This window comes from Triticum urartu, chromosome 2 (assembly GCF_003073215.2).
Source record: "Triticum urartu cultivar G1812 chromosome 2, Tu2.1, whole genome shotgun sequence".
NCBI classification, from domain to species: domain Eukaryota; kingdom Viridiplantae; phylum Streptophyta; class Magnoliopsida; order Poales; family Poaceae; genus Triticum; species Triticum urartu.
The window spans coordinates 713618744-713644675 of NC_053023.1; the positions used below are offsets into that span (position 1 = coordinate 713618744).

A 25932-nucleotide genomic window follows, 5' to 3' on the forward strand; every position below is an offset into this window, starting at 1 on the left:
AGTGCTAAAGGTTCGCCACGAACCGGTACTAATGAGAGCGGCCCGGCTAGCTGATGGAACCGGCACTAATGTACACATTAGTGCCGGCTCAAATTCAAACCGGCACTAATGTGCTTCACGTTTGACCCTTTTTCTACTAGTGAAACAACTCCCGCCTTGATTCTTCGACGATGTAGTTCGTGTCCAACAGCTAAACCATTGGGAAGGAAACGCCACATGTGAATCTTTGCCTTTCCCGTGGCCAAAGTGTCCCACACGGCCATCCAACTCTTATGTTGGTTCATAGATGATGAAGACCCATGCCCGCCTGTTCTTGCCCTGTTCTGAGATATACGCAAGTGATACGCCGAGCGAATTGTGAAGTGTCCGTCTTTGGTGAAATTGCACGCTAAATGATCATCCGTGCTCGAGCCACCGATGGTGATCTGCTTTATATTTGTTGCGTCCTCCTGTGAGAACGTCGAATCCAGCAGCTGCTCATTCCATCGCAAACCTGATTGATCGAGAAGGTGGCAAGCCTTAGTGACTCCTGGGACAAACTCAGCACCCAGTGGTGTTAACCTGCCGTTCCTTGGTATCCACTGGTCGTGGTGTATGTTTATCTTAGAGCCGTCTCCCACGCGCCAAACCAGGCCCGCTCTAAGCAGGTCCCAACCATGGAGAATACTTCTGAATGTGTAGGAGCCGCCATTAGGGCACGTTGCATTCATGACCCCCAATCCCTCCCCCCCCGCTGAAATATCTTGCTTCCAATACCCGCGCATATAGCGAGGAAGGAGCTCTCAAAATCCGCCAAGCTTACTTGGCAAGTAACGCTTGGTTAAAAGCCTCGGCGTCTCTAAAGCCCATGCCTCCTTCCTTCTTCACTGCACACATTTTATCCTAGGCAATCCAATGCACTTTACGCTCACCATTAACTGCCCCCATCAGAATTTTGAAGAGATAGATGTCAGGTTCTGGCACATCTTCTTTGTGAGGAGAAAAAAGCTCATAGTAAACGTTGGAGTAGCTTTGAAGCCCCGACCTAACAGATAGCTAATGTCTTGCCTGATCGGGGGCCGGAGCTGACGCGTGCAAGCTGCGAGGTTGGGCTGCACGGACTACCCCAGGTTGGCAGGGCAGCAGGGGTGGTGCACACCGATCTCTCCTCGTCTCGGTGTCATGTCACGCGCAGCAACACACACGAGCACATCCATTGCGCCATTGCGGTCCCATCCCTGCAGTTTGCGCCAACCCCAAAGCCCCAAGGGCCAGCGCTATATATTGTCCCCGCCCCATCCCGCTCTTCCACTCCACCACCACCCACATCACAAAGCTCGCAACCAAGTCTCGCGACCAGAGACCTAGCAGGCGGCAGCAGCAGCAGCTCGTCGGGGCAAAGCAAGCCAAGGCAAGATGTGCAACGTCATCATGATCCCGTCGAGAGTAACTGATTCAAGAAATTAATTATGTGCAACTCCTTGCCGGGAGTCATACGAGTAAATTAATTACTACTCCCTCCGTCCCATAATATAAGAACGTTTTTATATTATGGAACGGAGGGAGTAATAAAGATGGATTGCTTGTTTTGGTGTACATTCAATTGGTCATCAATTGTGATTCGTGCATGTCTTCGTCATGTTGATGTGGCGAGACTTGTCTTGGCCATTAATCATTACTCCTAGTTTTTTGTTTGTTGCATAAATCAATCATTAGCCTATGCTTATAGTAAGATAAAGACACTGCTTTCGTTAATGAAATCCGGGGTCGTGCTCTCTCTTTAGAAAAACTTTGTCCTAATGGCCTTACTGGCAGTCACATCCAAAAGCTTGCGTAGATATTGTTTGGGGGTGCAATTCACTCAAATACAACATTCACACTACTGCATCAAAACCTTGAAGATAAGCAAACCGAGTACAACTCAGTTGATCAGGTTCTGTGTAGTGGAACCTATCCACCCGGTGTCAAGCCATCGATGCTCGTAGTTTTGTGGATTTATTCCATGATTTAGCAATTTTATTATTGTCATGGCAAGCAACGTGTCGGATTTGATAATTTTGCCAACTTAAGATGCTCATATAGATGCCTTCATAGACTTGTCGTATGTATGTGCATGTGAGCGTCTACCCTTGCACTGTCTTTCACATTTTTTTTAAAATACTCTAGTGTGGTATACCAATAACGGCATCAAAGCCTTGAAATTATACTAATTACAGTATTTAATTATGAAAAAAATCTTAATACAAGATGTGCTTGCTACCCGGTAACAGACCATTTTCGCCTGTTACGGTCAATTTCTCTTTATCACCACCTGATCACTTGATCACCATGTTTTCCGACTTCTTTCTGCTAAATCAATGAAGCCGGTGTTTAAGCCAGTTCTTTCAAAAAAAAAGAAACTTGCGTTCTTTGAACTCACGCCCTCATCAAAACATGGCTACGGCCGGTGATTAGACAAAATTAGGTCTTTTTTGGTTCATAGGATAGGATTATCGTAGGAATAGGAATCTTGTAGGAAATAAGATGACATGTATCTCAAATTCTATGAGTAGGAATAGGAAACAAGATGTCATTTGGTTGATACCAAAGAAATTTTTTCATTGAGTCTAGACTCATTTTTATTTTTCTATGAAATGTGGAGGATAGGAACCAATCCTATGTAGGAATAGGAATCCATTCCTATGAACCAAAGAGCTCTAAAGAAAAAAATTCTATAAAAATCCTATCCTGTAGAATTCCTATGAAATTCCTTCAAACCAAAGGAGGCGTTACTATTTTTTACACGGTACATACGCAGACGCTCAAATCATCGCATACGTCTATGTAGTCGATGGCAGCGTTTGTTCTCACTGAACGAACATCACCGAAAAGACTAAAATAAATCTAAAAATGTAAATACCAGTGTCAAGTCTAAGACTTGAACTCTGATGTGTTGGTTCCAACAAAAAGAAGCTAACCATCCGAGTTAGGCTCAGTTTACAGTGTCAATTGGTCACGCTAGTACGACAATACATTGCTTCATGCTGATGGAGTTAGAGCATCTACATCCAGATTTTACAAATTTGATCCCCTATGTGCACACACGTGTTCGCGGACAGCGTATGGTCACCCATTATTTTTCCACGTACACAGCCGTCTTCCTCATATTCGAGCATCCAAGTCCATGCAACTTCATTCAAGGTGATCAAATTAAACATAGCATAGATTGGACATAGCATAGCAAGTTCTCACAAAAGAAGATTGGTCATAGCTTTCTAAGAATAGTTCATAGCATTTCACAAAAAATATGTCGTTGTTTCGGGTTATGGGCTGGGTTTAAGAGGAGCCGGACTGTCCAGACATATGGACAAGGTTTGAGGATCCGGCTGGGTACGTATTTTCAGTCCGGTCAGCGTTCAGACGGTCCGCCCGGGCAGCTAGTGTCTCCTCTTCTAGATGCTCTTAATTTAGCTAGCCGCAAGGCTTGCTTGCACACCCGCGCGGCGAGCAGTGGACAGGTGGACATGTTTTTTTGGCGGTTTTGTGCGTGCAAGCCGCACATTACCTGCAGATTAGGAACTTGTGCACGTGCTCCTGGCAAGTAAAACAAGACATGCAACGGCGAGCATGCAACGGCGAGCAAGTAAAACAAGATATCGCTGCTCAGCCCAATCTTTAAGGCGTTTTCTTGTCAGACAAAACAGGAGAAAGCGCATGGGTGAAACCACGCAGGATCTGAGGATGCCCCCCCTCCTTCACGCGCGTGCGTGCAGAGATAAAACAGGAAGGGAACCGCGTGCTCCATTTACATTACAACTTGGATGTGCAACATACGGAAATCGGGTTCACTTGCAGGCACAATCGATCTCGACATGGTTGATTAATCACGTGGATTAGGGGGGCGTCTTTGTTGTGGATGCACGAAGAGATCGCTCATGTCGTGCCTGGTCGGGGGCAGGAGCCGACGCGTGCACGCTGCGGTGCGCTGGGTTGGGCTGCACGGACTACCCCAGGTTGGCGCATCAATCTTTGGATTCAGGGTTCAGTAGCACCTCGAGCCGAATCTGGATGCCGATCTCGTCACGGTGTCGTGTCGCGCGGAGCAACACAAAGACTAGCACCCACTGATCGCGCTGCCATCCCTGCAGTTTGCGCCAACCCACAAGGCACTGACCCCTATCCCCAGGTTGTATATATCGACGTCCCGACTTCCACTCCACCACCCAGAACACACAGTTCCATCCCAACCAAGTCTCCAAGTCCCCAACCAGAGAGGCAGAGAGCTAGCAGCAGCAGCAGCAGCAAGCGAACAAGTTCCATAACTCGTCGGGGCAACGCAAGACAAGGCAGCATGTGCAACGTCATCACGATCCCGTCGGTCGCCTGGCTGCGCCGCGCCGTGCGCCGGTGGCGCGCCCGCCGCTCCGCCTCCGCGCCGGTGCCGGCGGGGCACGTGGCGGTCTGCGCGGAGGGCGCGCGGTTCATGGTGCGGCTGGCGCACCTCAGCCACCCGGCCTTCCTGGAGCTGCTCCGGCAGGCGGAGGAGGAGTACGGCTTCCGGTCCGGCGCCTCCGGCCCCGTCGCGCTCCCCTGCGACGAGGCCCGCCTCCGCGACGTCCTCCGCCGCGTCTCTTCCTCGTGCGACTCAGAGGAGCCGCGCCGCCCCTTCTGCCGCCGCCGTGCCGACTCGCGGCCGCTGCTGCAGGCGGTGGCCGTGGAGAAGCTCTTCTTGTGAGCGATCGACCTACCCCGCGCGCCCCGCGGCACCAAACGATCGAGCAACGCAGCGCCCAATTTCTGCGCGCCAAAGCAGCAGCAACAGCTGGCGACAGACCCGGTACTCCGGGCGCTGGAAAAAGACGAAGGCCCTCAAGACCGTTCGGGCCGGCGTGGCGGCGTGCTCCCGCGCCCAGCGTGATGCCGGCCGGCGATCGGACGCGTACTGGAGCTAGGCAGTACAGTATGTGATGGTGATGGTAGTAACTGACTGAAGAAGGCGACGATTTTTTGGATTGTTTTCTCTGTGTAATAACCATTCTACTCGTCTGTGCAACTACTTGCCGAGGCATACGAGTAAATTAATTAGTAAATTGGTTGTTCTTCCTGTACATGCAATTTGACAATTTATGGTCGTTTGTGATTCATTCATGTCTTCGTCGTGTTGATGTAGTAGTGTAACTTGTCTTGGACATCAATTACAGTTTTGCTAAAGCACATCTAAATGTGTCATAAGTATTGCACATCTAAGTCCTATATCACTGATCTTACATTGAGATTCGTGTGGATATTTTTTTCCTTTTTTCTCTTTCTCTTTATACTTAATTCACTCATTTAGATGTGCAATAACTAGATGACATCTAGGTATGCCCTAAACACACCCAATCAATTATTAGCTTTTATATTGCAAACATTAATCATTAGCCTAAGCTTAAGATAAAGACATTGGTTTCGTTATAAAATAAAAAGTTCTCTTAGAAAAAACTTTAGCCTTTATTCCCTACTCACAGTGCCATCCAAAAGCTTGTGCTGATATTGTGTAAGGGGTGTGATACACGCAAATACTACATTCACCATGGTATCGAAACCCTCAAGATACGCAACCCGAGCGTATCTCGGTTAGTCAAGTTTGTTGTGATGGACTTAACATGAGTGCTTGCACTTTTTCGAGTTTATACTACTCCCTCCGTCCCATAATGTAGGACATTTTTTGACACTAATGTAATGTCAAAAAACGTTTTACATTATGGGACGGAGGGAGTAGAATTTAATGGCTTTATCTCCGAGTGGTAAATAACGTGTACCTGCTGGTTTAGTCTATCGAATATGGTAAATCTATAAATCCACGCGCTTGTTATCTTGAGATTTTAGCTTGAAAGCCTACAAGTGTCACTCTAGTAGGACTCGTGACAGGCCTGTTAGTACTATTAGTAAGTAATACAATGCTCCATGCCGATAGTGCTAATTATCTACTCCCTCCGTTTTTAAATATAAGTCTTTGTAGAGATATTACTATGGACAGCATACGAAGCAAAATGAGTGAATCTACACTTTAAAATGCATCTAGAGGCATCCGTATGTGGTTTATAGTGAAATCTTTAAAAAGACTTATATTTAAGAACGGAGGGAGTACAAGGTTTGCTTGCACGGTCGCGCCACGGTGCCCGCGGCGAGCAGCGGACAGGTGGACTGATGTTTTTTTGGCAGTTTCGTGTGGGCAATCCAAACGAACCCACACATTACATGTTGATTAGGAACGCCTGCACATGCTCATGGCAAGTAAAACAGGGCATGCAACGGCGAGCATGTACTACGCCAGATCCTGAACCTCTCTTCTCCTGTAGCCTGTAGGGCGACCAGGTGACTTGACTGAACGAATAAGGTTCAGATCCACACACAAACCGGCCATGTATATTCTTAATTTCCTATGGACCGATCTGGTTCTTAGGTCGAGCAAACGAGGCCTCTCCACGTCGTGAGGTAATCTGGTGGAGGAGCACAAAAAGAAAGTGTTCGCCGGACAAGAGACATGCGGAGTTCGTTTGTTTCACATGCCTGTGCATGCAGATATCGCTCATTCTCACTGCATCAGCCCAATCTTGTGTTGCCGGAGATTTCCTTTTGTCGGAGCTCGGGTGAAGCCACTCAGGGTCTGAGGATTCTGACACTTACGCGGCTCCCTGTCCCCCCTCCTTCACGCGCGTGCATGGCGAGTAGTAAAACAGGACAAAAGAACAGGCGTGTCAGACGACAAACCTCCTGCAGGGTTGCATCCAGCGACAGCAACCGTGAGACTCTGCTCGTGCGCACGACGTCTCAGCAACCAACCGTAAAACTATATCGTGGCCTCCGGCGACCGGCGGGCAGGCACGCACGTACGTGTCACGGCGCGGGGCCGTCGCACATGCGGGAATCTGCGCGGCGGGGGCGACGACGATGGCGTCCCGTGGACTCATCGACTGTTCCAACCCAACTCACCCTTCCGGCCCCGGGATCACATCATCTAAAGGCATTTCCAGCCGTTGTGCTCCCTAGAAGGCGTTTTTTCGGCCTTCTGGAAAGGCACCGGTAAATTTTTTACATTGAGGATAAAAAAAATTCCAGCCCCCCCCCCCTCCCCCACCCAACCGACGAACGCACTGCACACACATCCACCGAGCTCGAGCGCCGCCGCCCCGTCCGCGTGCCCTGACGACGCCCGCTGGCTGCCTCGCCTCCGGTCGCGAGGACGGCGCCCAGCCGCGCTTCCCAACGGCGGCCTCGGCGCGCCCCTGGACCTGGAGCGGGCGTCGCGCGACGACTGCCTCGCCGGGCAGGTAGGTCGTGGTCCTCGACGTGCCAGGCGAACCAACTGAAGAGCATGCCGACGTAGAGCATGGGCGTGGTGACCCCGGGCACCTCGTGGCTGCTGCCTGTACGCCCGGCGAGGGCGCCTCGGCCGTCGAGTGCGCCGGCGGAGACGGCCACTGCAAGGACGAAGAAGACGAGCCCCTCCCCGCCCTGGCCATGCACGCCCCGTCCTTCCAGCAGTGCGTCCCCGCCGCCTCCGCTGGCCGCTGCTGCCCCGCCCGCTATGTCCGCCGCTACTCGCGCCCGCACCCTGCTGCTCGCGCCCGTGGCCGTGCCCGCTCGCGCCCGTGCCTGACCGCGCGCGCCCTCCCTGACCGTCGCAGACGAGGATGGAGAGGAGGAGGCAGCAGAGGGCCGTGCGGGCGAGCGGGAGGGGACCCGGGGGCGGCGGCGGGGGCGAGAAGGCGAGGCGGGGCGGAGGAGGCGGGTCGGCGAGGAGGCGGGGCAGCGAGCTCTGTCGAGAGAGCTGCGGCGGGAGGGGGAAAAAGGAGGAGGCGGGGCAGATTTTTTGCATGCATGCGTGGTCCCTAGCAGAGAAAGGAGAGAGAGAAAGAGGAGAGAGGCTGGCGCGTGGGGTTTCGCCATGCAATAAGTAATGCCGGCGGCCCCAAATGCCCCCCGATGGGCTGGGTGTGGCCTGTGGTCGCCGGCGCTATTTTTGCTCGAATCCGGCAAAAAACAAAGACTTGGGGGCTTGACTAGGACGTTTTTTGTCCGCCGGCGTCTAAAAAGTTGCCTGGAGGGCCGTCTTGGGGGGCCTAGTGAAGATGCCCTAATCATCTAAATTCATACTCCATCCGTTCGAAATTACTTGTCTCGGAAATGGATGTATCTAGAACTAAAATACATCTAGATACATCCATTTCTGTGACAAGTAATTCCGAACGGAGGGAGTAGCTTCCAGTACGTACATGATCACACCAGTGCATGTGCGCGAACAATGCGCCGGAGAGGGAGAGCGCGTACAGTGTGGTACAGTGTACCGGTAGTATACTGTATGTACATGGGCGACCGGCCGGCTGGGTGCGTTGCACGCATCGGCATCGGTCCTTCCGGGTGCCTACTTGTACTAGCCGTGACTGTCAAGTACAAGTACTCCCTTGCCTCTTCTCATGATTGGCGCCGCCACGTGCACGTCGCCAACTTAACCCATCTCCTTCGTCTGGACTACATTGCTCGAGTCGATACGTACATATGTGCTATTGTGAAAATGAACAAAACCGGCCTTTTTCTAAAACTTCAATATAAAATGACCTAATCTGAAAATATTTCATGAAATGGCCCTATCTTGTATGACGCCCGCGGCTAGGGCGCCATGCTAGAGAGCATGATACCCCGGGCTAGGGCGCTATCGTAGCGACATGTAGCATGACGCCCCGGTCTAGGGCGCCATGCCACATAGCATGACGCCCTAGCCCGGGGGGGCGTCATGCAAAAGGGGCCATTTCATGAAATATTTTCAAATTAAGGTCATTTTGTGTTGAAGTTTCAGATAAAGGTTATTTTTATTCATTTTCACTTGAAAAAAAAGAAAATAAAACGACAGTGCTACCGTATCAACTGCCTTGGTTCAGTTGGTTGTACTCACCGTAACTATGGAGTACAAGTACTGCTCCTTCGGATGATTGCCGCGTCACTCACAAACCCATGTTCTTCAGATTAGACCGCCGCTCAAGCTCTTCTAGTTGCTCTCGATCGCTACATCCTACTACATGTTTATGGTACACAGCTCATCTGAAAGTGAAGGTGATACAGTATCATCAAACTGCCTTTCAAGTCCTATGCAAACCTATATTATTAGTATCATTATTTTTTAGGTGAAAGTCGTGTTCAAATGTTGTACAGTACTAATGTACTATGGCTGTGTTGCAGAGTCAGCCACATGCTCGCATATGCCACACCACGACAAGCATGCATGCATGCATATGCATGTATCACATGGAGTCATCATTTGCACTTACTCACGGCACGGTCGCGCGGCAACCACTACGTGCGCGCGTACGCTAATTGGCGTGGGTGCTTGACACGTAAATGGATCCTTAGCTTATTATTGGCTTGGGTTGATTATAAGCCTAGATACATGCATCAAATCAATCATGTAAATCTCCTTGGCGTATTAACTCTTGTTTCGTTCCCACACTAAACTAATGCGAGGTCAGAGAAGACGACCTCTCTGTTGTGTGAAGGCTCACAAAAAATGTAACGAAGGAGAGAAGAATATGGATATATAAGCACCGAAGCACGCTTAAATCATTTTGAAATTTCTGTCAAACAAGAAGCTAGTTAAAGACTTGCATCATCATGAAAATTGCACCTTCTAGAGCTCATAATCATGCATTGTTCAACCACACCCCACAAGGGATGTCCACAACAAAATGACCTCGAACGACTGAAAATAGTACTTCCTCCGTCTTGTAACATAAGAGCGTTTTAACCGAGGGAGTAATGTATACAAGGTTTTATGCCCAGTCTCTTCTTAATTAACAAACCAAAGGATATACTTCTGCCTCGTGTGCACACAAAAACTTAAGGCCACAGAAAACTCACATGAAATCCTAACACGCTGTTAAAATTTTATTTGCAGCAACGCCACTCGGGACCATTTTGGCTCATCCGACACACCGGTACGTGACGTATTTTTCAGGAAAGGATAAATTTTGCTACAATTATCCGACCAACCCTGTCGCAACAGAACAAGTTGATGAGTTAGCGGAGGAAACATATATTAGTGACAATCTGGCATTACACAAGGATGAACTCGTACTACGTTGCTACGTGTCAAAACGAATCGTTTAGATATTGTATCCGATGGCTAAGCTTGAAATGCGATACAGCAAGAAGTGCATCTAGACAAAATGACACTCTGTCCTGACTCCTAAAGCAGGAACTCTGCTTTTTCATGCATGCACCGGTACACATTACAGAGTAATTAAAAATGCACTATTTGTTTCTTTTTCAATCAACAAAACATATTTATTTAGCCGCAAAAAAACAAAACATATTTAGTTCTGTATCTGTCCCCTTTTTTCCATTGCTTCGTTGGCACAGACATGAAAAAGATGCAGATCGTAAAGGCCTCTCTCACTCTCCTTTTCTTATTCTTTCGGCGCTTTATGTCAGATCCATGGATAACAATATCAGAAAATAAAGTTTGGAACTTGGAAGCATATGCTAACTACTGGTACTGTATATATACACCAGATATGTGTACCAGTTAAGGGTTTTATGCCGGCAATGTTCGCTGAATCACTAGCCTGATCAGAGAGAGAAAAAGATACTTCAGACAAGATGCAAAAAAAGAACTGGACGTGGCAAGTATAATGATGCGTTTGTGCTTGGTCAGGTACTGTCTGCTAGGTGGCACACAAGTCAAGTATAATGATGCATTTGTGCTTAGTCAGTGCTTTCATGCATGCAGTAGGTCAAGTAGCGTTTATAAATCAGACAAAATACTAACCTGCCAGTAGTTCCTGTAATTATCGAAAATAAATAAAAAAAACATGATGTGGCTGCTGGGATTCGAGCCCAGGTCTCCACGGCCACAACGTGGAATTCTCACCACTACACTACACCCACGATTCTGTTTGTTTGTTAAATTTTAGCTTTAACTTCTAGTTATAAGACTCTGATTAGTCTGTTCTGATTAGGGGTTTTAGGTTATCGTATGATTAGTTTTCTCTTTCCTTCGGTAATTTGCAAGACCTTTTGGTTTCTATTAAATGAAATACTAGGAGGGAAGGCCCTCTTTATATATAAAAATACTTCTACCAAATGATAAGGCGATAATCCATCCCATGTTCACTAGTGCAGAACCGGGCAATAGCACCGGTTCGTAAGGCCCTTTAGTGCCGGTTTGGTAACCGGCACTAAAGTGTGGGCACTACCCCCCCCTTCTTTAGTACCGGTTCAGCACGAACCGGTGCTAAAGGGCAACCACGGGGCACGAGCCAGCTTCGGGGGCGCGTAGGACATTAGTACCGGTTGGTGACATCAACCGGTACTAAATGTTTGGGTGTGTTTTGGTTTTTATTTTTCATTTTTACTTTTATTTTGTGTTTTCAATTTAATTTAGTGATTGTTTTACATTATAATGAGTTGTTAAATCATTAGCTGAAAGTACCGCAGATTAGTTTGACTGGATGCATGTGGATCCTAGCTAAGTCATCAAGTATATGCCATATCTATATTATATATACTTGATCACCTAATTAAGAGATCGAGGTAATATGGATATGATATATACTTGATCACTTAGCTAGAATCCATCCAGTTGAAACTAATCTGCGGTTTCTTTCATAAATGATATAATAACTCATCATCATCATATTAATATAAAAACTCTTGCATCATATATATCATCACCAATAACAGTTTTCATAGCTATCTAAAAAAACATCATATAATAGTCGTCTCATTACCACTACTTAATCATCATATAGTCATCACCGCTATCTAATCACCACCAACACTAGCTTAAAGAAAAAACATTCACTTTTATCAGAAGCAAAGATATCATCGAGTTCAACATGGTAATGATATTATAAGCATTCATAACACCACAAAAGCAAATCACTCTTTGAGATTAAGTTCAGGACGAAGAACACGGACATGAGAGGACAAGTACTAAGAGCATGAACTAGCTAATCACTCCTGCTGCTCTCTCTCTCGGGTAAAATAGCATAGAACATGTATAGTTTTCCTGATTCATCATATTGGAGCATGCAGATGAACCTGTCTCCTAATCGTGGGTTGCGCTTCTGATTGCTGCCCCCTAGTACTTCTCTGCGATCGTTCACAATTTTACTCCAGTCTTTTACTATTAAGCATTCCCCGCTATTAGAAATCCTGAATGCACTAAAGTGCATTGTAGGATATCTTGGCCGTAAGCAAACAATATTCATGGTACCTTTAGTCTCGATCCAATCAGGCACAACATTCATCGGGAGTCCCTGTTGAAGAACATCGTATAGTAACATACTTAGCAATGAAGTTTAGCTTAAAAAATAATGTATGCAAAGATGCACTGAGGAGAAATAGTAGAAATCTTATCATCTTTCCTAAATATATGTGACCGTAGTTCAGTACGAACACTATTGGTCGCACGTTTTGAGTACTAACATTTCTAAGTGCAGGAAAAAAAAATTCTTGACAACATCAGGATCCTCAAGCCATGAAACATAATGACTTGTCTCCTCGCAGTTTAGTTCAGCCCCGGGACAGTGGACAGTCCTGTCTACCAAGCACCGGACATGTTTGCTTGATTGGAAATAAGCTGTCAATATAAATTACTTGTCAACTCTTTTTGAATAAACAATATCGAAGACATAAATATGGTTGAGAAACTTACATAATGGTAGAACTGGAGGCGTCTGCACATCGACCCAGATGTCTCTATTACCTTCAATATCATCTTCCGGACGAATATCAAATGTGATAACCATATCAGGCTGAAATGCATAAGCCTTGCATGGTGCTTTCCAAGTTTTGCTTTCAAAATAGGTGTATGTGTCTGCATTGTATAATTTGACGTTGAAGGTATAACCATGCTCGGTCTTCAAGTAAACTTTTTTACCTCCATAATTTTCTTAGGACTGAAACCTATCTTATCCAAGACAAAAATTCTTGCATGACAGGGGATACGCTAGTAGAATAGTGAAAAAATTAAAAATTAAAGTTGAAGCAAATGAAGTATAAGTCATGCTTAATTATGAAAAAAGATTTGTCGTTCTCACTTACTGTATCCACTTCGAAGTTCTCATCCAGCTTGATGCTGAAGCGCCTATCATCAACTAGAAAATTTCTGCCGTACAGGTCGCGCTGGTCTTCGCATTATTCGCACATAATGAAATCGTGTTCGTCGTCAGACGACATTCCTATGTCCATAGGTAAAACATCAAACACTTATTAGTTCTATTAATTCAACTAATTCAACTAGTTCTGTTAATTCAACTAGTTCAACTAATTAATTCAACTAGTTCAATTAATTAATTCAAATAATTCAACTAAGCACTTACGAAAAATATACCTAAATAAAGTAGCTCAACTAATTCAACTAACTAGTTCAACTAATTGATTCAACTAATTCAACTAAACTAGTTTTTTTAATTTTCTCACTAAAAATAAGGTAGCTAGTTCTATATAGTAAAATGTTAATTAGATAATCAAATCTCACATAACTAAATTAAATATATATCTAACATATAATTTATATATAATTCATCTAACATTTGACATTAATATCTATTATACGTTCATATATAGGTGAAACATTAAACACTTACTAGTTCTATTAATTCAACTGAATAAAATAGTTCTATTAATTCAACTAAGCATTTACTAAAAATAAACTAGTTCTATTAATTTCTTACTAAAATAAAGTAGGTAGTTCTATATAATAATATTTTGATTAGATCATCAAATCTCATATACCTAAATTTTCTTACTAAAAATAACTAGTTCTATTAATTCAACTAATTCAACTAAGAATTAACTAAAAATAAACTAGTTCTATTAATTTTCTTACTAAAATATATAAAGTAGCTATATATAGTAATATTTTAATTAGATTATCAAATCTCATATACCTAAATTTTCTTACTAAAAATAAACTAGTACTAATTCAACTAGCTAGTTCAACTAAGCATTTACTAAAAATAAACTAGTTATATTAATTTAACTAGTTCAAATAATCTCATATACCTAATTAATTAATATCTAGCTAATTCATCTAACAATTGACATTAATATTTAACTTCTCTATCTAATTCATCTAACATTAACATTCTAACATTCTTATCTAGGTAATTCATCTAATTCGATCATCTAATTAACAATTTGACATGCATTAATCTAAAAGACAGAAACAGAAATAAGTAAAAAAATATGTGTGTGTGTGCGCGCGCGCGTGCGTGTACGTGCTTGTGTGTGTGTGTGTGTGTGTGTGTGTGTGTGTACGATCGAGGGCGGCGGCGTACGGGCGGCGGGGGCGATACGGCAACGACGGGGGCGGCGCGAGACGGCGACGACGGACGGCGGGGGCGGCAACGACGACGTACGGCGCGCGGCGGGGGCGGCGCGAGACGGCGACGACGGGCAGCGGGGGCGGCGACGACGACGAACGGCGCGCGGCGGGGATGGCGACGACGGGCGGCGAGGGCGGCACGCGATGGGCGACGGCGACGATATCGGGCGTCGGATAGAAGGAAGGCGGCGCGCGGATGAAAACTGAATTTTTCGTAAGTGTCATATATATAGGAGGGACCTTTAGGATCGGTTGGTGGCTCCAACCGGTACTAAAGGCCAATTTTGGCCAGGTCTAGAGGCGGGAAGCGGACCCCTTTAGTACCGGTTTGTGGCTCCAACCGGTACTAAAGGCCCCCCATTAGTACCGGTTGGAGCCACGGACCGGTACTAAAGGTGTTGCGCTGCCACCCGCGTGCATAATGTTTAGTCCCACCTAGCCGAGCGAAGGGCAGCCGCACTGGTATATAAACCCAGCCGCGGCTACTCCTTCGAACTCCTCTATATAGCAGGCTTCTGGGCCTAACTATGGCGCGCTGCCCTGTGAGTCTGCCGGACCTTCTGGGCCTCAATTTGCACACCCTAGGTCTGGCAGGCCCACTGGGCAGCGCCCCAATAATTTTTTTATAATTTTTTTTCTGCATTATATATTTTCTTCTATTTATTTTTGAGTAATTTTTTATATAGTTTTTTATTTTCTGCTTTATTTATTTTCTTCTATTTATTTCTGAGTAATTTTTTTTCTGTATTTAGTTTCTTTGTGACCCTCTCTACTCTTTCGCACATGCTATGCAGGTGAAATGATGATACCATGGCAAGTTTCAACATTTTCAGAGTTCATTTTGTAGTGATTTTCAATTTCACGGTCATTTAGCTCTCTAAACAATTCGGTAAATGATTGAAAACAACAAATGATGTAGAACGTGTTGAAAATTGATGACGTCGCTTTGAATTCTACATAATGAACGCAAAAGAAGTCCGGATTCCAAATAAGTATAAAAAACATTGAAGTGCTCGTGTAACAGATGAGTTCTCGTCCGAAACCCTGATACTCCGAAAGACATTGTCCAGTTTGTACACGAAGTGCGTCCCGTTTTTGCCGTGACCCTCTCTACTCTTTCGCGGATGCTATGCGGGTGAAATGATGATACCATGGAAAGTTTCAACATGTTCAGATTTCATTTTGTAGTAATTTTCAATTTCACGGTCATTTAGCTCTCTAAACAATCCGGTAAATGACTGAAAGACAGCAAATGATGTCAGAACGTGTTGGAAATTGATGACGCCGCTTTGAATGCTGCGTACTGAACGCAAAAGAAGTCGGGATTTCAAATAAGTATAAACAACATTGAAGAGCCCGTGTAACAGATGAGTTCTCGTCCGAAACCCTGATACTCCGAAAGACATTGTCCAGTTTGTACACGAAGTGCGTCCAGTTTTTGCCGTGACCCTCTCTACTTTTTCGCACATGCTATGCGGATGAAATGATGATACCATGGCAAGTTTCAACATTTTCAGAGTCCATTTTGTAGTGATTTTCAATTTCACGGTCATTTAGCTCTCTAAATAATTCGGTAAATGACTGAAAAACAGCAAATCATGTCAGAACGTGTTGGAAAATGATGACGTCGCTTTGAATGCTGCATACTGAACGCAAAAGAAGTTGGAATTTCAAATAAGTTTAAAAAACATTGAAGTGCCCGTGTAACAGATGAGTTCTCGTCCGAAACCCTGATACTCCGAAAGAGATTGTCCAGTTTGTACACGAAGTGCGTCCAGTTTTGCCGTGACCCTTTCTACTTTTTCGCACATGCTATGCAGGTGAAATGATAATACCATGCCAAGTTTCAACATTTTCAGAGTTCATTTTGTAGTGATTTTCAATTTCACGCTCATTTAGCTCTCTAAACAAATCGGTAAATGACTGAAAAACATCAAATGATGTCAGAACGTGTTGGAAATTGATGACGTCGCTTTGAATGTTGCGTACTGAATGCAAAAAAAGTCTGGAGCTCAAATAAGTTTTAAAAAAATGAAGTGCCCGTGTAACAAATGAGTTCTCGTCCGAAACCCCGATACTCCGAAAGAGATTGTCCAGTTTGTATACGAAGTGCGTCTAGTTTTGAAGTGAGTAGAGAGAGCGAGGGGCGGCCGGCGGGGGAGGACCGGCGCGGGGGATTGAGAGGGATACCGAGTGAGTGGAGAGAGTGAGGGCGTAAACATGTAAAAATATACATCAAAAATACATTAATTATCAATGATCTTTTTGTGTACAATCTGAATTGTCAATATGAGTCCTCAATGGTTTAGAAACCGATGAAGACTCATATTGCGACCACAAATTCTACACATAGAGTTCAATGAAGACCAAGTGCTTGTGATAGCTTGAGAAGTAACATATTTAAGGTGGTAAAAATCTTGCTAGAGGAGCGAGGTGGGACTAAAAACAGCCAGCCACAACCTCTTTACTACCGGTTCATGCCACGAACCGGTACTAAAGGTGTTGGCCGGGCCCCAGCCACTTTAGTACCGGTTCGTGGCATGAACCGGTACTAAAGGTTCGCAATGAACCGGTACTAAAGATCTCCTCCCGCCTGGCCGTTTGAACCCGCACTAATGGACACATTAGTGCCGGCTCAAATGCAAACCGGGACTAATGTGTCTCACATTTGACCTTTTTTCTACTAGTGGTTGATCCGTCCGTCCTGCTGGGCTTTTACCAAACTGTACATGGTTGTTTTTCATGCCGCCAGGGAAAAGAAGAAGGAAATTCACGGGTGAAAAACATTTAAATGAAACCGGCCACACTCCAAGCTATTAATACAATAAAAAGTTGCCCTATAACTATAAGCAATTTTTTATTGTAATATCTTTTGTGAGCGATTCAATGACGATGCACATACGAGAGCGCACAAACAAAAACACATAAAACACCCGAGAGCGAGCATTTTGAGCACACCCTACAACTGATGGACATCAAAGATAAATCAACGAATATTGTTAAGTTTGTGCAGAGTAGAAGTATTTCATCATTTGAAACAATGACGAAGAGCGCGCACTCCAAAAATTGGATTTCTTTTACTAGTATTCAGCCCAACCTCGTCAAAATTTTAACCTTATTTAAACTAAAAAGCCAAGAGTTAGTGACTTCTTCACAGAGTTAACTTTCAGCCTCCCTTTCATTTTCTTCCAACATTCGCCACTGTTTGTAACACGAAGACACGCCCCATTACAACACCGGCCCATCCAGAGGTTGTTCTCTTATCGCTGTTTACGCCGTTACAGGCCGTGATCCTTTGGTTCACTGGCCGTACGTGCATCTCTCTTTATCATCACTTGGTTGACGGCACTTCTTAACACTAGTTAAGTGGGGTCAAGGACGATTGACCGTTGGTTAGGATGCGAAAGAGAGAGAGAGTCATCACCTAATCATATGTCCAAGCTTAACAACCGGCTGTGCATGCCCTGCAGCATCCAATGATGGCCTGCTGATGGGATTGCTAAACAACAAGGATTTTTTTTTAAAGGGAGAAATACTGACTCGTTCAGTTTGCTTCAGTCAGTCCCTTTCTTTCTTTCTTTTTTGCTTCAGTCAGTGCCTTTGAGTCACCTTGCAGCCATAAACTTGAAACTGGATAGTAATCCAGCCTGAAAAGGCAAGGGTATGCACAGTTTTTAATGAGTAACGAAAAAACTGAGGAAACTAGTAGAGAATGTCATCGCCCGGCACATGCAGAGCAGTAGTCCTCCTGGAATTATGAACGCACGTTCCAGGTTCGACTGTCGTGCGCCGCATGCATGCATCCATGCATGCATACGCATGTGGCTCGCCCGCCGGAAAGAACTGCGCCGCTCAGGAGAGTGGAATTTCTACCATGCACGGGACATACCGTGCATGCGTGCACATTTTTAATTTTTTATTCCATGGGCCCATTAATATCATTTATAGTGTTCTCTTTATCCCCTAACATGTGTTATTGTCTAGTCATTAAGTTTCATTCAAATAAATACTCCCTCCGTCCCACAATATAAGAGCGTTTTGACACTATACTAGAATCAAAAATGTTCTTATATTATGAGACGGAAGGAGTAGATGCCTAATATATTTTGAAATAAAAATTTGCTTTACTTTCTGTTTACACAAATGTGCTTTTCCAGGCAAAATCTTTAAAACAAGACCAATATTGAATATGTTTTTTGAAATTAAATTTGTTGACAACTAAATCTCAGGCTTCAAACTTGTTTCATTGAAATTTGTTAATTCCATGGGAAAAGTTCAATAATGTTCCTGGTCACGTGACCTTTGAAACAAAAACATTCTCAATATATTTTGACAAGATTTGATATTTTAGTCAGCAAACATGATAAACATTATGAAAGAACAGCCCTAAAAAAGATTATAAACATTATGCAACCATCAACTGACATGTTTTATTGTGAGTGACTAGTTGGTATGACCGCATTGATGGGATACGGTAGATGGATTGAGCAATAATCATAAAGTATGCACGCATAAAAGTGAATCTCCAAACAAAATCAACGGCCAGCACATGCACGGGATATCCCGTGCATGGTAGATATGCTTTTCTCCGCCGCTCAGTCGCTCTCCTCCAATCGGTGTGCGTCCAGCTACATGCATGCATGCATGCGCTTGGTCGTCACTGAAATAAATGATCGGGGGAGCTCGCCGCAACTTGACACGCTTCTCGCCTTCTACGATTGGTCGCTCCATGCAATGTTGATGACTGATGACTACTACTCGTAGCTCGTGGAAATGATCGTCTCGGGTTCCGAAAAAGGAATGTGGTACCTCTCGTGGTCGTAGTACGAGAGGCACTGCCAAATCGTTCGGTCGTTCGAACATGGAATGGCGTGTGGCGTCTAGCAACACGAGTGAGCTTAGACTCGACACGCACGCGTACGTCCGTGCCTCGAACTAGAGATATTGCCATCGACGCGGCCAAGTAGGCACCAAGCTGTTGAATCAATGATTTGCTGCCGCTGTCCTACAGCTGGACTTGTCAATTTTGACATCTCAAACGCCCGCGGATACGATCGACGTGTCCGAGAGCGGTCACGTCTTATACTTGGCGGTATGCATCTGAGTCTCTTATATGTCATCCCTAAGATCCATACAAATCATGCAAAATAAACCTACGTACTACGACACGCTAGCTACGTTTCGTCGTCGGAGATGTTCATGACGTCGGTGCCGGACGTCGGATAGATGGGCGTGTAGGAGGGCTCCGGCTCCTCCTCCTCCTCATCCAGATACACGAGCAACTTGTCGACTTCCCCGGCCTCCTCCACCTCCATCTCTCGCCGACGATGGTGTTTGGCCTCCACCTGCGATTCCAAACGGAGGGAGTCGAGGATCGCCTACTGCTCCGCCTAAAGATCCACATATATACCCAGTGTTCCCTACATCCTCATCCTCCTCCACCTCCTCCTCGTCAGCCTCCTCCCCCACCACCTCCGAGTTCTCCTTTGGATCCACCGTATCCGGAGGTAGCCCCGCGGCAATTCGGGCTTCGATGTAGCGGACAAGAGGGCAAAAATATGGTCAGGAAGGGTTTCGGTGCCGGCGGTCAGCTTAAATAGTCGGGCTAGGAAACTACACGCCTGCCCGAGCGGCGCCGCGCAGCGCCATCGTTTCAACGGAGACGAGTTTCGGACCGCCGGGTTTCAGAGTGTTTTCTTTTGGGACCCGTCATCAGTCTGACGTGGCGGGCGCGGCCGCCCTATATTGACCCCATATTTAGGCTGGATATAAAGGATGCCGATCAGCCGGGACGTTTGAGTCAAGTTTAGGACGCCCGGCTATAGATGCTCTTATATACACCATTACTGATGCAACTAAACAAGGTTTAAAGGCTCGGCGTCCTTTTGTTTTGTGGAGAGTCTGAAGGTTTGGTGTTGCAAGTGAGCTTTTCCTCAGTTGTGGTGGTATCTGAGATGGGGATGGGTGAGAGGCAGGGGGTTTGCGCACGCAGGGGCGGGTCACACGGATTGTGGGCCGTGAATCCGTGTCAAGATTCAAAAATATATTTGTGCATATAGCATTTTAACTTCGAAATCATTAATTAAGGAGTACTCGTTGCAAAGAACACTCCACTTTCTCAGGTTGCGACAGGTGGCGCACATGCAGCGCGCCACTTGTTGCAACCTGGGAGTTTTCCCTTTTTTCGTAGATCCGTTTATTCAAAACGTTTTATCTCTTAAACCGTGCGTCCAAATCTCGAACCATTTTCATTATTGGATTCCTCGTGTCGAGATCTTCAAAACTAGATCCCATGTTGATAAGTTTTAACGAACTTTTTTTTACGAAAAAACCGGACAAAGACACCGAACCGGGAGCACGGTTTTTTCTCTTTTCGAAATAGGCACGCCCGTGCCTCTCGTGGAACAAAAACCGCGACTCTCGTGTAAGGAAAAAAAACATAAAACGTGTTTTTTTTCCGTTTCCGAGAGGCACGTCCGTGACTCTCGCTAAAGCACAACCGTGCCTCTCGCGTAAGAAAAACCGTGACTCTCGCGAAAGAAAAAAAACAGAAAACACGTATTTTTTCCCTTTCCAAGAGGCACGGCCGTGACTTTCGCGTAAGCACAACCGTGCCTCTCGCGGAAACAAAACCGTGACTCTCACGAACGAAAAAAAAACAAAAAACGTGTTTTGTTTTTCCCTTTCCGAGAGGCATGGCCGTGACTCTCGCGAAAGCACAACCGTGCCTCTCGCGAAAGCAAAACCGTGACTCTCGCGAAAGAAAAAAAACAGAAAACACGTATTTTTTCCCTTTCCAAGAGGCACGGCCGTGACTTTCGCGTAAGCACAACCGTGCCTCTCGCGGAAACAAAACCGTGACTCTCACGAACGAAAAAAAAACAAAAAACGTGTTTTGTTTTTCCCTTTCCGAGAGGCATGGCCGTGACTCTCGCGAAAGCACAACCGTGCCTCTCGCGAAAGCAAAACCGTGACTCTCGCGAAAGAAAAAAAACAGAAAACACGTATTTTTTCCCTTTCCAAGAGGCACGGCCGTGACTTTCGCGTAAGCACAACCGTGCCTCTCGCGGAAACAAAACCGTGACTCTCACGAACGAAAAAAAAATGTGTTTTGTTTTTCCCTTTCCGAGAGGCACGGCCGTGACTCTCGCGAAAGCACAACCGTGCCTCTCGCGAAAGCAAAACCGTGACTCTCGCGAAAGAAAAAAAAACAGAAAACGCGTTTTTTTTCGTTTCCGAGAGGCACGACCGTGACTCTCGCGGAAGAAAAAACGTGACTTTCACGGAAAAAAACGTGTTATTCCGCAAAAAAAAAATCAATTTTTTTTATCGAAAAGCTAAGAAAGACCGGAGGAAAACCAAAACGTCGAAAAAACCCGGAAAAAAACTGTTTAAAAAGCCAAAAACGCGTGTGGAAAAATAAAAAATAAAATCTGAATGGAGCGTCCAGAGCACGACAAGTGGCGAATGGCCGAGAGCGCGCCAAGTGGCGCTGATCGTTGCGAGGCTCCCGAAGGAGTGCTCATTAACTAGTTGCTCCCTTTTAACTTGTTTAATATTGGGATAATTAGATTTATGCCCCTAGTTGTGTCCCACTCGTCTGTTTTACCCCTAATTCCCAAAAGTCACCAGTTCTGTCCAAATCACTTTGCTCCTCTTATGCTTTTGCCCTTTGACCATTTGACCGTCAGTTTGAAAACTTCATAACTAATTCATACTAAATCAGAAAAATGCAAATAAGATATTAAAATGTTCAGAAAAACATCACCTATATGTCAGTGTCATTTGCATCCATGAAAAAAGTGTTGGAAAGTGCCCATCCGAGTTTTAGCTCTTATGCTACCACCATGAAGAGTAAAATCTAAAAAAAATCAAAAAAATTCAAAAATAATTTGGTGGCAAAGAATGACAAATGTTTTAAGTGTCTCGAAGTTTCATCAGGGAATAACATTCGTGGGTGCCGCAGCAAAAAAACAATCAGCACTCCAAAATAGATTATTTTTTTGCCACGACTTCCACGAATGTCGTTCCCTAATAAAACTTGGCAAGCACTTAGAACACTTGTCGTTCTTTGCCACCACATTTTTTTGATTTTTTTAGAGTTTACTATTCATGGTGGTATCAAAAGAGCTAAAACTCGGATGTGCACTTTCCAGCACTTTTTTCATGAATGCAAATGACACTGATATATAGGTGATGTTTTTCTGAACATTTTGGATCTTATTTGCATTTTTTTGATTTTGTATGAATTAGTTATGAAGTTCTCAAACTGATGGTCAAACGGACAAAGGGCAAAATCATAAGAGGATCAAAGTGACTTGGACAGAACCGGTGACTTTTGGGAATTAGGGATAAAACAGACGAGTGGGACACAACTAGGGGCATAAATCTAATTATCCCTTTAATATTTGGTATATGTGCGTCATGCCATTGTATATCGAAGCCATATACCTATTCTTGTGGGTCACCAGGGGTAGCCTAATAAACAATAAATTTGTTATTCTTTGCATCTCCTGAAGTACATCAAGGGTATCAGCAACATTAGTGGACTTTTCTATTTGAAGGTTTTTGTAAAAAAAAGTAAGTTGTTTTTGTATATTTCTTGTCCATAAATGTTCTTGTACAACAATTTGAAATGTATAATACTGGTCGAATCTCGTCTTTGATGTTTTTCTTTTGTGTATGGATGATTCAACTCACTTGTTTAGTTTGCAGTACCTATATATTAGATATATCAATTCGGTTTACAATGAAATGCTACGATCTTAAATCTTACAAGGGGAATTATACTGCCACTTGTGTTGACATGTACCTAAAAACAAATTGCGTTAAGTTATACCTCTAAGAACTCAGCCGCTACAGTCACCACTATCTCTACCGCCCACCACATTACGGGGGATGACGGTCGCCGTGGTATTCGCCCCCGCTCACTACGAAAGACATCGGCTATGTAACCCGGCGATGCTGTGACAATGGCCTTCATGGGACCCAAGCAGCAGAGGCCTCCCATGATCTACGTTGCTTCGTTGTTAACGGCGGCCACACACGTGCCGGCCTCCGCCGACATGGCTTCTTTCCCTGTCTGCTTGACGCTTTGCCGCCAATTGCTCGCATCGGTTTGCTTGGAGACGGTGTTGTCTAGCCTGGACTGGCGAGGAGGGGGTGGCGATGGCAATGGTGGTGACACCGGATTCAGAGGGTTTGCTGGCAAGCCCACCTGTATCTGGTTGGCTCGTCAGGCAACCCAGGCAGCTGCAATGTCAGAGAACTCCTTCTTCTATTCGTCGAAGGCCATGGTGGGTGTTGTACAAGGAGGAAGTGGAAAGAGGAGCTGAGGTGTAGTTCTTGCCCGGCCCTGGACATGTTTGTATAGCAGGCGGATGCGAGGAGCTAACTAGAGAGGTGTTTAATGCTCGCCGGCATAGGAACAGATGTGTGCGCTCGGAGCGCCAGGTTCCTCGGCACACACACCGTTTAATGGAGATAGATGAACATACATATGTTGTTTTAATGCAGAGAGAAGGCCTGTGCAGCGGGCGATGAACGGTCGGTGCTCTCGGCTGGCGAGCCGCTTCAATGCCAGCTCTAGTGACGGTCGCGTCCGCTCTGGGCCAACAGGAATCCGAGCAGCTGGCTTCCGGAGTGAACGCCCACGGTGAAGGGGTTTTGGGGGTCCAGGTTAATTAGATTCGGGCCAGGTTAGTCAGACACGGACCCCCTCCCCCCCCCCCCCCCTCAGTTTGTTTCCGATTTACAGGAAAAAATACGTCTGGACCGTTAAATGTACCGACGCAGGCCCGCGATGGATGATAAAACACGTCCTTATGAATATATACTAAGCCAAGGAATATATACTAAGCCCTTATGATTGCGGGTGGTTTGAGAGCCCGCGTTGAAGATGCCCTTATGAATATATACTATGCCAAGGAAGGAAAATCTTGTAGTTTCGGTAGCGAAAACCATGTGTAGCCTCGCATGGCACAGGTACCACGTGCTCCATTTCGATGTGCAACATATACAAATCAATCGTTCAGGAACGAACTCAACATGCCTGAGTAATCCCAGGAATTAATTAAGGGGAGCCTTCTGTGCTGGGTGTGCTAAGGCCTTATACAATGAAAGATGCTTAGAGAAATAAAACTAGAATTTTTTTTAAGCATCGGTGCTTATTTGTACAGGATAGATGCTTCACTAAGCGTCTCTTATAAAAATAGGCATCGGTGCTTTAAAAAACCTGATTTATTTTTCTAAGCATCTCCCTAAGCATCCCTCGTTGTACAAAGCCTAAGAGATACTAATGTCGTGCCTGATCGAGGGCAGGAGTCGGCGCGTGCAAGCTGCGGTGCGCTGGGTTGGGCTGCACGGACTGCCCCAGGTTGGAACTGGAGGCCGATCTCGTCCCGGTGTCGTGTCGCGCGCAGCGACACAAAAACTACTATCCCCGCCAGCGCTATATATATCCCCTCCCCGTCCCGCTCTTCCACTCCACCACCCACACCGCGCAGCTCGCTACCAAGCCTGCCAAGTCCCAACTAGCAGCAGCAGCAAGCGAGCCAACGAGTCCTCCGGTCGCTCGTCGGAGGCAGGGCCAGGCAACGCAACGCAGCATGTGCAACCTCATCACGATCCCGTCGGTAGCCTGGCTGCACCGCGCCGTGCGCCGGTGGCGGGCCCGCCGCTCCGCGTCCGCCCCGGTTCCCGCGGGGCACGTGGCGGTGTGTGCGGACGGCGTGCGGTTCATGGTGCGGCTGGCGCACCTGAGCCACCCGGCGTTCCTGGAGCTGCTCCGGCAGGCGGAGGAGGAGTACGGCTTCCCGTCCGGCGCCTCCGGCCCCGTCGCGCTCCCCTGCGACAAGGACCGCCTCCGCGACGTCCTCCGCCGCGTCTCTTCCTTGTCCGGCTCCGAGGAGCCGCGCCGCTCCTCCTTCTGCCGCCGCCGCGGCGACACGCGGCCGCTGCTGCAGGGGATGGCCTTCCCGTGAGCGCGCGCGCCGCGGCACCGAACGATCGGGCGACGGAGCACCCAATTTCTGCCATGCACAGCGGCAGCAGCCGGTGACAGACACGGTCCCCCGGACGCGTACACTCCGCACAGCAGGCGCCGAAACGCTGATCAGAAGGGCCTGCGTGCTCATCTGCGCTGCGTAATGCCGGCGATCGGACAAACATGTACTGGAGCCGGGTTGATGGTGATGGTACTAGTAACTGATTGAAGAAGGCGACAATTTTTTGAAATTGTTTTCTCAGTAACTATTCTACTCGTCTGTGCAACTCCTTGCCGAGGCATACGAGTAAACTAATTAATAAAGATTGATTGATTGTTCTTGTCATACATGCAATTGGTCCTCGTTTCGTTTGTGATTCATTCATTTCTTCGTCATGTCGATGTGGCAAAACGTATCTTGGCCGTTAATCATTAACTTCTTTTGCAAAAAATAATCATTGGCCTAAGCTTAGCAAGCTGACCCTAAAAAAAAAAATCTTAGTAAGCTGAGACATAGGTCGTTAGCCTAATCTTAGTATGACGAAGACATCCATTGGTCATTGCCCTTTTTTTTGCGAAAATGAATCATTAGCCGAAGCTTAGTAAGATGATGAAGACATTG

The 25932-nt window shown here is 46.0% G+C and overlaps 2 protein-coding genes across 2 annotated transcripts; both read left to right on the forward strand.

Annotated features, from left to right (window-relative positions):
- Positions 1-4195: 4195 nt before the first annotated feature.
- LOC125534292 (auxin-induced protein 15A-like) lies at positions 4196-5141 on the forward strand. The gene has a single exon (XM_048697550.1). The coding sequence runs from the start codon at positions 4310-4312 to the stop codon at positions 4691-4693; it is 384 nt and encodes a 127-aa protein (XP_048553507.1). The 5' UTR covers positions 4196-4309; the 3' UTR covers positions 4694-5141.
- A 19688-nt stretch (positions 5142-24829) lies between these two features.
- LOC125534293 (auxin-responsive protein SAUR21-like) lies at positions 24830-25602 on the forward strand. Its single transcript, XM_048697551.1, has one exon. It carries the CDS (start codon positions 24934-24936, stop codon positions 25306-25308), a length of 375 nt encoding a protein of 124 aa, XP_048553508.1. The 5' UTR covers positions 24830-24933; the 3' UTR covers positions 25309-25602.
- Positions 25603-25932: the final 330 nt, after the last annotated feature.

Excerpts from the sequence above, each read along its gene's own strand:
- LOC125534293 (XM_048697551.1), top strand. The coding sequence starts at position 24,934 with ATGTGCAACCTCATCACGATCCCGTCGGTAGCCTGGCTGCACCGCGCC.
- LOC125534292 (XM_048697550.1), top strand. The coding sequence starts at position 4,310 with ATGTGCAACGTCATCACGATCCCGTCGGTCGCCTGGCTGCGCCGCGCC.